At 29.2% G+C, this 11265-nt stretch overlaps 1 protein-coding gene and 1 pseudogene across 1 annotated transcript; both read right to left on the minus strand.

Annotated features, from left to right (window-relative positions):
- LOC127250737 (cytochrome P450 76C2-like) overlaps positions 1-6785 on the minus strand; it is a 33051-nt pseudogene extending 26266 nt beyond the window's left edge.
- On the minus strand, positions 354-1184 carry LOC127250741 (cytochrome P450 76C2-like). Its single transcript, XM_051274169.1, has one exon. The coding sequence runs from the start codon at positions 1043-1045 to the stop codon at positions 422-424; it is 624 nt and encodes a 207-aa protein (XP_051130126.1). The 5' UTR covers positions 1046-1184; the 3' UTR covers positions 354-421.
- Positions 6786-11265: the final 4480 nt, after the last annotated feature.

The following is an 11265-nucleotide window of genomic DNA, read 5'->3' on the forward strand; positions in this document are numbered from 1 at the left end:
CTATTGTTACTCTAGCAAAATATATTTTGCAAGTGTCACAATTACCTTTTAATTTTTGCATACTTTTTTAGTATTAGTATTTCTCGGTCCCCAAAATTACGATATATCCTTAGCTTTTCTATAGTTTGAAGTAATACGAAATTGCACCTCATCAATAGCCCTCTTTGCTTAGCCATGCCCAAGAGCTCGTCCATAAAATTTTCTTGAGTTAGCTCGGGAACCCTACTTATCATTTCATCTAGCTAGCCCAACATCTTAGTAGGCCGCCGATTGAAATTTTCTGATGACAACGCTAACTTAATCGAAAAAAAAAAAAAAAAAAAATTATGTTCAACAGTATATACATAAAGTAATGAAACTGGAAAAAAGAAAGAAAAGAAAAAGAAATTCATTTGAAAGACATACAATTACATATATAACTTTAAATCGAACAATCTATGATTAGGGATATCCACGAGGGAAATCTTTTCCTCAAAACTATCCCAAATGCCTCCGACATATCAAGTTTCTGATCATTCGGTAATTTCCAGTCAAAAGAATGCACAAGTGAAGCTAGAAAATACATTAGCATTTTCTCCGCCAAGGGTAGGCCAGCGCACACCCGTCTCCCCAATCCAAATGGAAGATAATGAAAATTATTACCACTAAAATCACATTCGCTGCCTAGAAATCTCTCAGGCTTGAACTCTTGTGGACTATCCCAAAAACGAGGATCCTTTTGGATGTAGGCAACATTTATGAAAACCATGGTGTTCTTCGGAATGGTGTATCCCCCGACTATGGAAGATTGGGATGGAGATCTTGGGACCAAAAAGGGTGCTGCCGGATGTGGGCGTAATGTTTCTTTAAGAACAGCATCTAAGTACTTTAGTTCGGGCAAGTGGTGTTCTTCGACAATGTTGTCTAATCCTACAACCTTGGATAATTCCTTTTGTGCATTCTCCATCACCGTAGGGTTGTTCATGAGCTCCGCCATAGCCCACTCTATCATAGTTGTAGATGTGTCGGTTTCCTTTAACCTGTTAATATGCAATTTACAAGTCATTATAAACAAAAAGTAAAGATAAAAAAAAAAAAAAAAAAAAAAAAAAAGAAACCTATCAAAATTATATTATCTAATTAAGAACCCATGCTAAAACTAAAACTAGAAAAAGTAACTAGGAGGAAGGATGCATAATATTGAAATATATTGAAATTTTGTTTCAAGATGTTTATCACTTCAAATTGTCAAAGTCGAATTTGTGTTGAGTTGAGATATGTTTTGAAATCGTTCGAGTTTGGGTTGATTTAAAATTTAAAGATATTAAATAAAAATTAGTTTGAAGTGACATTAATAAATACTAAATGTGATATTTTGAGTAAATATTTTTCTTATGTAATATTTTTATCCAACACGATTTTTTTTTTCAAAAAGAAACTATTAATAAATGATGCGCAAACAAATTTGAGTTTTGCGTTATAAAAATTAAAATTGAATAATTATTTAATATGATATATATAATTATTGATATGATATTTTAAATAGTTATCAATTTTTAATAAAATATATAAAAATAAATATTTAATTTAATATTTTCTACGAACAAAACTCATAAATAATAAAAATGCTTTAAAAACAAATAATTAAGGATCCTCAACTCTCTGACTGTCCATGACATTTACGGGTCCGGGGCGAAAATAAATCAAGGACCCCGATAATTTAATATTCCATATTAAAATTTAATATAAAATATTATTTATTTAAAAGTAATAAAAATAATATTTAATATTGTTTAAATATTAAATTTTTTAATACATGAAAATATAAAATAAGATATTTTAAAAGTAAACACTATTAAAAGATATATTTTATTATAGATTATTTTATAAATAATTATATAAATAAAACCATATATACAATAATAATAATTTTTTTTTTTTTTTTTTTTTGTCATTCAAATTTATGCATATTTTTATGTTGTTATCTTGAAAGCTATGAATTCCTTAACAGAAATAGACCCTAGGCGAGAGCTCCTTCCACGGGATGGCGGGATCATCAGCATCGGGGTGATCCGATCCCACCAACATCATCTCACAATATATATATATATATACGCAATGTCTATGTATAAAAATCTCACAATGTATATATATATATACGCACCCACAGAAGATTGCAAAAAATATTTTCGTAATTATCACTTTTATTCTTTATTTATCTCTCTAGTAAAATATATATCCTACACGTTTACAAAAATCGTCATTTCTGTCTTTTGGCCGCTTGTGATGTTCATACGACATCTGTTTTATGAGCGGCCGGATGACAGAAATGACGACTTTTATAGAGGCATAGAATATTTTGCCAGCAAAATAAATAAAAGATAAAAATAATAATTGAATATACGTAAGAGATATTTTTTACAATTTTTTGGACACACCCATGTGATATGATGTTGGTGGAGCTGAGATCATCCAAATGCTGTGATCTCATAAGTATGACCCCCGAGGGGTGGGTGTAGGTGGGGGGCTAAGTATCCCAGCCATAAAAACTCCCCAACAACCAGTCTTTAAGTTTCTATGCAATCGGGCAACAAATAATACTCCCTCCGTCGTTTAAATCTATACTCATTTTTTTTTTTATCATCGAAAATTTAAAGTAAAAAAATCATTCCATTTTTGTACTGTTTTTTACTATAAAAGAAAAAATTAACAATTATTACTCACTTTTATTAAAATCTGTATCCGGTCAAATGAGCAACATTTGCATGGCGGAGGGAGTAAGAAATTTCGACTTTGGGGGTTTTGTTATTATTTTATTTTATTTTTTTTAAAATATTACATTAATTTTTAAAAAAAAAATTATCAAATTAAATATTAATTTTTTCCTATTTTAAAATTTTCAAAACAAAGATTAGGGATGGAGGGGGGAGGGGGCTTTCCACGTCAATTATTGTGACACCTACGAGTGTGACTTCACACAATAATAATACAAAAATATGACAATGCAAAATTATTGAAGGCTGTTGAGATATTCAGTTTTAGATTTAGTAGATATATATCTAAGATTTGATTTTATTCATAGATTAGATTACTTAGATTTGAGTCTATATAGGCTCCTTATTTTGATAATCAATAAAATAATCTCATTATTTTTCCCCAAAATTTCTAACAGAAGCAATAGAAAATGAAATAGATGATTATTTTTCACATGTAGTCTATTAAATGAAAGTTGACAAGTACTAATAATAATAATAATAATAATAATAATAATAATATATAGTTGTGTTTTGAGAATTGTATTGTAAATTAAAATTTATTTGATGTATGATGCTTAAAATGTAAAATAGTAAATAATTAATGTATGATGTTATATGTTAGGAGGAAAAATCAAATTAGATTATAATAGATTCATAGTAAAATAATATCTTGAAAATAGATTGAAATATGCTCAAATTCTCCATAAATTATACTAACACATCTTTGTCTAAATTTAAAACTTAAATGTCTTTTCAGTTGAAAATGCGTATTGTATCTTAATCGATCGGCCTGATTCGCAAATTATTAAAAAAAATAAAAAATAACTAATAATGTATTCAGTAGGATCTAAGCAATCCCAAGACCCGACTCAATAATGTATTTAATATCCAATACCGACTTAAAATTCAAAATATGTTGGACTGACTCGACCCGGACCCTACTTGAGGAAGACTCGTCAGACCCAACCCAATTAAGTTGGATTCTCACGTTATATATATATAACTCATGCTTAACAATACATACATAAAGTAAACAAACTAGAAAAATGTTCATTAGAAAGACATAGATTTACATATATAAGTTCGAATCGAACAACCTAGGATAAGGGATGGCAATGAGAGGATTACTTTTCCTCAACATTATCCCAAATGCCTCCGACATATCAAGTTTCTGATCATTCGGTAATTTCCAGTCAAAAGAATGCACAAGTGAAGCTAGAAAATACATTAGCATTTTCTCCGCCAAGGGTAGGCCAACGCATATCCGTCTCCCCGATCCAAATGGAAGATAATGAAAACTATTACCACTGAAATCACATTCGCTGCCTAGAAATCTCTCGGGCTTGAACTCCCGCGGACTATCCCAAAAACGAGGATCCTTTTGAATGTAGGCAACATTTATGAAAACCATAGTGTCCTTTGGGATGGTGTATCCCCCAACTATGGAAGACTGAGATGGCGATCTCGGGATCAATAAGGGTACTACCGGATGTAGGCGTAATGTTTCTTTAAGAACCGCATCTAAGTACTTTAGCTTGGGCAAGTGGTGTTCTTCGACAATGTTTTCTAATCCTACAACCTCCGATAACTCCTTTTGTGCCTTCTCCATCACCATAGGGTTGTTTATGAGCTCCGCCAGTACCCACTCCGTCGTAGTTGAAGTTGTGTCGGTTCCTCCTGTAACGAGATCCTACACGATCCACAAGAGTCGATGCAACAAATATTACAACAAACATCATTCATGCACGCGACTCATATTTAAAATTAAATAAGGTATATGGAATGATTCGTGATCCTATTAATTTAAACTTTTACAGTGTGTCGGTTTAACAATAATAAAATTTTGAATTGAAATAATGTTTATATAAATCAGTGTTTAATATAAAATTTAGAATGAAAACTTGTGTTCTTTTCTAATATATTAAATGAAATTTTTATATTTGATTTGATGATTTTGGAAGTAAAATATTAGATAAATAGTGTGGCACCAAAATCAATAATTAAAGAAACAATCAATTTTAATTTGTTTAAATCATGAAGTTAAGCATACCAACAACAAGGCTTTGAGTTGTGTGTCACTTATCGAATCTTCTTCTTTCTCCTTTAACTCTAACAAGATTTGAAGAAAGTCTTTCTTCCCTTCTTCCACGACACCTCTCGATAACTTCTTATACTTTGCAATGACGTCGACAAAGATCTTATCCAAACTCCACAAATAGCTCTCCATCTCTCTTTTTATTCCTTGAATGTCAAATCTTGCAAGAAATGGATAGAAGTCTGAAATATTTGGCTTTCCGACTGCATCAATAAGGTTAGGTATGATTGCGCGAAACTTCTTTCCAATAATTTCCTCGTCTTCCCTTTGAAGTAGTCCACCCCACATTAAGTTGGTTAGTACATTAAGTTGGGTTTCGAATGCTAGCAAATTTATATGCACCGGTGCTCTTCCATTCTCGTATAGTCGTCGAATAGACTTCCTCATCTCATTTTTGCGAAGAGTGTAAGAGAGCTATTCAACAGATCAAAGTAAATATAAATCAATAATGTACTTACTTTGTCTCAAATCTTTTACTACTTTTTATAATTTGGAATGTCCACAATTTGTATACTTTCTTTTTTACACACAATTTTTTTTTGATATAATATGGGAATATGAAATCGCTATTCTTCGAGTGCCTTCTGGGTAAACCCGCGGTCGAACCTAATATCCTATAAACTAAGTCTGACAAGACAAGTCACACTAGGCGAACCATGTGGGGAAGGTGGGACCTAAAGGTGTCAGAGGTTTTTTTTTTTTTTCCTTCTTTTTATTCTCTTATATACAATTTATAAAATCATTTAAAATAAAAACTAAAGATAAAATATTAAAACAAATTATCAAAGCTATATAATTTTAAAAACCATGTTATAACTAAAATAAAATAAAAAATAAAAAATAAAAAGTAAAGGGACGAAGGAAGTATAATATTGGGCCACTTCAAATTTAAATTCAATTCATTAGGTTCATCTCTTCAAAATATCAAAGTCAAATTTGGGTTACGTTTAAATATGTTTTGTATTTTGATGGGTTTATTTGAAATTAATAAAAAGTTAAATAAATACATATTTAAAGTAAGTTAAATAGATACTTGATGAACATATAGTACTTTCAATAAAATATAGAATTTTGATGCAATATTATAAATAAAAATATATATTAAATATAATATATACAAATTAAGATTTGTATTTTGAGGATGAACATATAGGACCTTCAATAAAATATAATATATTTTGCCTAGTATGGGTTACTAGTATAATTTGTAAACCATTACACTCGATCCTATGTTATCAAAAAATATATATATATCTAAACTCAAATAAAGTAAGTGTATAACACAAACTCGAATTGTCAACAATAATTTATTTTTTTTTTAATCCGGAGCTTGCGTAGTATGGATTACTCTGTTAGTATAATTTGCAGACTATTACGCTCGATCCCATATTATTTTTAAAAAATAAATAAATTCAAACTCAAATGAAGTAGGTGTATAACAAAACCTCGAGGCTTCTATGGCTCATCATCTCCCGGACAAATATTTTGCGCATAGCCCGCCACTCGGAGTTGTTGGGCGACCAGACAATATCCTTTGCACCATAAGTGGCAGCAAAGGCAGCAGCCGTCACAGACCGGTTGGCAAAAACACTGTCATGATCCCGGACAACCTCCTTCACAAGGGCTGGTGAGTTTATTACGACACAAAGTTTATTGCCAAGATGGAGTTTGTAGATTTCGCCGTGCTTGGTCGCAAGATTGGAGAATGTCCGGAGCATATTGGTTCCGATGAACGGGAGATAGCCGAGGATCGGCAAACCCCATGGCCCTGGTGGAAATTTTGATGCAGATTTGGACAAAAATTTGAAGTAGGAGACGGAAGAAATTACTACAAGAATTGAAACAAGTGTAAGAATTGCTTGAGAGAAATGATCCATTTTCTCTAATTCAAAATTTGAGTATGCAAGTTGAACAATGAATGAGTTTGTAATTTAAGATTAAATTAATAGAGTAAATTGCCTAATATTTTCTTGTGTTTTAGGATAAATGTATAAAATAAATAAAATATTTTTTTGTTAAATTAAAGTGCGTACAAAACATCCCATTCGTCCAAAGCTAATTTTACTTGTAAATGGGCATTTAATTATGCAAATTTTATACAAATAAAAAAAATAAAATATTTTAAATATTCATATTCGAATAAAATAAATAGATAATTGATTAATCTTATATTTTCATTATTATTATTATTATTATTATTATTATTATTATTATTATCATTTTTTTGTGAAAATTAGATACGATTTGTCTAAGAAAATTATTAAAAAAATGGTTGATAAATTTTGATACTTATTTTGTTTAAAAAATATTATTTGAGATATTTTACTTTTTTTAGCATTTACATTAAAATAATAATAATAATAATAATAATAATACACAAATGTATTTTTGGCATTTTTAATAACACAGAAGTAACTAATATATAATTTAATGCAAATAATATTGTTTACGCATATCTAAAAGCTCCTATCATTTAATATATATATATATATATCAGATCAAATAATTATTTTTTATTATAAAATTTCCTATTAAATAATAATTTTAATTTGATTGGTGTCAATGATTTCACCACTCCAGACCTTTCAAAAAACTATATCTGTACGGAGCATAAATTATTGGACTCCTTCATTTAATTATTATTATTATTATTATTATATTAATTTCTAACTGAGATTTTTCTCCTTAAAAATTTTTCAATAATTTATTTCCAAAAAGTTGTTTGTTTGGTTGTGCTTTTGGCATGTTTCGATGATTTGGATTGTTTGATAGTTACTTTTAATGTAAAATAAATAAATACGTAATTTGATATTTTTTAAAAATATATATATTTATAAATATAATAATATATATAAAAAAAAAAAATAGATATTAAAATGTTAGATATGAACGCAAGAATAAGTGACCCGAATCACTTAGCAGCCTATACTGGAAATCAGTGTGGTATTGATTTTTCTAGAAAATATACTTTTTTAAAAAAATAAAATTATATTTAAAATATGTATTTTTTAACTTTTGCTTTTCGCTTTCTGGATTTTTCGAAATTTTACTATATTCCTTTGGAGCGGCATATGAGTTGCATCTATGCTAATATAACTCCGTCGATGCTGATGTGTATGCAAACTCGAGCATTGATTAATGTTGGGAATAGGTGATGCACCAAATTTTTTTTGAATATTTAAACAATGGTCAACTCCCGAAGCATAGTTATATCACAATTATACATCATATTGTCAAATGAATGCATACGGAAATACAAAACTGTAAATAAGACACGATCTATTTACCTGGTTCAGATATAAATAATTTTACATTCGGGTGATACCAATCCAGAAGAAATTCACTAATAAGTGTTGTTGATTAAGAACCATGACAACCACCACTCCTTCAACCCATTCCTCTGCATTTGTTACTTTGGAAATACTCCTCTACGTTATCACAGACTCGTGCTGACAACTACCAAAGAACAAGGCTGCTCGGGATTTGGATGTCTCCCCTTACAGAATTCCGATTTCTCCTTCCTTCGACGAGGTCTTCGGTGAATAAAAGTGACAAGCACTCACTCAATACATGGAGAAGTGAATGGTTGGAGTTGAGAAGATTAAACACACTTTCTCAGACTACATACAACTCTCAAAACCCTTTCCAACAACCAAACCTCACACACGGCTTACAATGTAGCAGTCACCATGTAAAACAAACACAATTAAAATCCCTTGCACCTAAAAGGTATTGTGTGTCTCTGTATGAAATTTGTTCCCAAGTTGACCATCCAAAACAATCTCTTTTTGTCTTATTTACTTCACCAACCGTGAGAGAGACAAGGAATGTTACTGTCAGTCTGCAACCTGATGAGACGTTTTACTCCAAATAAAAACCTGTGAACAACAAGAAAGAATAAAAAGATCCATATGCTAGTGTGACTTGCCTGTCGAGCCTGGTTTGCAGGGTATTAGGTTCGGCCGAGGGTTTACCCAGTGCGCACTTTCGGGTAGCGGCTGTGAGTTCCCACGTTATAAAGAATAAAATAAAATAAAAAAATAAAAAGATCATATGTCAAAATAGATTAGAGAATTTCTTGATTCAACAATTATTGTCGGAGGATCAAAATAAGATTTATTTTTTTTTATGATGTGGAAACCCGCAACAGCCGCTATCCGAAAGTGTGCACTGGGTAAACCCCTGGCCAAACCTAATACCCTGCAAACTAGGCTCGATTAATCTAATGGTTAATTGGTACTGTAAGTTAATATGCATCTCATATAAAATTTGACTTTTTCAAACCTTAATTACGAAGCACAAGAGGCCAAGAGTAATGTATAATTATTGTATTTTGTGTATGTATTTGTATTTGTATCTATATCTATATATTGTCTTTAAATAATAGTTTAACTTAATATAAATATTAGGAAAATGACTTTTTTATAGAATATTATAAAACTTGCATGGTAAAAATAATGAAAAAAAAAAAAATCAAAGAAAGCGAAGCTTTATTTATTTTCTCTTGATTCATTTTAATTATTAAGTATTCAAATTTTTAATTTTATCATTTTTTATAAATATATATTGTACCATCAGATTTTTTATATTAATATGGGAGTTCAGCATTTTCCTAGTTTTTTATAACTTAATATTTTGTTTTTTCAAAAGAAAATATTATTTAAAAATATGATCAATTAAAATATACGTGGTTAAGGTGCTATGTGAAATTTATTGCGCAATTTATATATTGTATTATAGTGTATAAATATTGTTTATTATACCGAAATCAATAATATATATCATGTCGGAATTGACCCACTCAGCATGGAAACCGATTCAATTGAAATATATTATTAGAAAACAAAAATAAAGATAGATTCTACTCCCTCTGTCCCAAAAATAAGGGCTAATTGTGTCCGACACGGTATTTAAGGAATATTGATATTATATTGGTAGCTGATAAAAGTATGGATAAAAGACTTTTTTGCCCTAGTGAGTGTATTAGTATAAAAAATAGTGGCAATTGTGTAATATAAATGAAAAAGTAAGGGTAGTTTTACGGTGATATGATTATTTATGAAAATAAGACTATTGTTTTGGAACGGACAAAAATGGTAAAATTAGTGGAAGTATTATATTTTTATTTTCATATCCAATGTCAATATTTAATAGAAATGTTAATTATTATATCAACTCAAAAAAGCAAAGCAAAACAAAAATACTCACTCCATCCCTTAGAAAATTTCATTTTGTAATTTTTTTTGTCCAAATACAAAATAATACTTTCCTCTTCGGTAAATGAGGACACATTAAACACTATATTATAAACACCTTCAAGTACAGTTCTTCGCGGATTCAACTATAAGTAATTCTTTAAAATGATTCTCGACTTAAAATTTCTAAATTTCACCTGGATACTTACCAATCAAAGAGTATAAAATATATTTTTCAAATAACCAGATGTATACATACTTTCGCGCGCTACCAATAGTCGAATGCGCCCTTTTTTTAAATTTTCCATACTACCTCGTTCCATTATCACTAATATATACACACAAACATGGGCTTTGTTCTTCGGCACTGTAGGACCAAAACTGAGGTATTTGATCTACTTACTTATTTTATTTAACAGCACGTCTTTTTGGATTACTTTGACGGTTTAAAAATATTTTAAATTTTATTATATTCAAATATATTTTTTCTAAAAAATAGTAAAATTTATAAAAATTTATTCCAACAAAAAATTAAATTGCTTCTGATTTTTGCTTGGACTTCTACTTTTTTTCTTTTAAATCAATTCAAACGACTCCTCAATATCCTAAATTCAAAGATTTTTTATATAGAGTACTAAAATAACAAGAAAACGAGGTCTGGAATAATGTTTTCTTAAAAACTAAGGAAAGCAAAAAATTTCCAAAATTAGATTGTTTATTACTCTCTCAGTTAAATTTATTCTCACTTTCAATTTTTGGTTTTCATCAAAATTTATTTGTCGTTTTCTTTTATAGTAACAAAATATCATTTTTTCTACTTTTTTTTTACTTAAAAAAGTAAAAGTTTTTCTTTTATTAATTTTTCTTAAAATCCATGCTCGGTTAAATGAGCACACAATTGAACGACGGAGGAAGTATTATTTATGGTATGAGTATAAATTTAGCGAACAAAATTAATAAATTTGGCGAGGGAGTAATTTTGAAAAGAAAATCTTGTGATTGAACCTTGATAGCTGATTTTAAATTTGAAGGGTGGATTAATGATCTATCCATTGCTCATATTTCTTTAAAATATATATACATATCTATATATATTTACTTTGAGTTATATATATATATATATATATCTATCTTTTAATCTCTCAATTTTCCTCAAAAACATCGTTTAGAAAATTTCATATATAATATATATTTCGCATAAAAGATATTAAAAAAAAAAAAAAAAAGCCAAAATGCAAAG

This window comes from Andrographis paniculata, unplaced genomic scaffold, assembly GCF_009805555.1.
Source record: "Andrographis paniculata isolate CXL003 unplaced genomic scaffold, ASM980555v1 Contig37END, whole genome shotgun sequence".
NCBI classification, from domain to species: Eukaryota; Viridiplantae; Streptophyta; class Magnoliopsida; order Lamiales; family Acanthaceae; genus Andrographis; species Andrographis paniculata.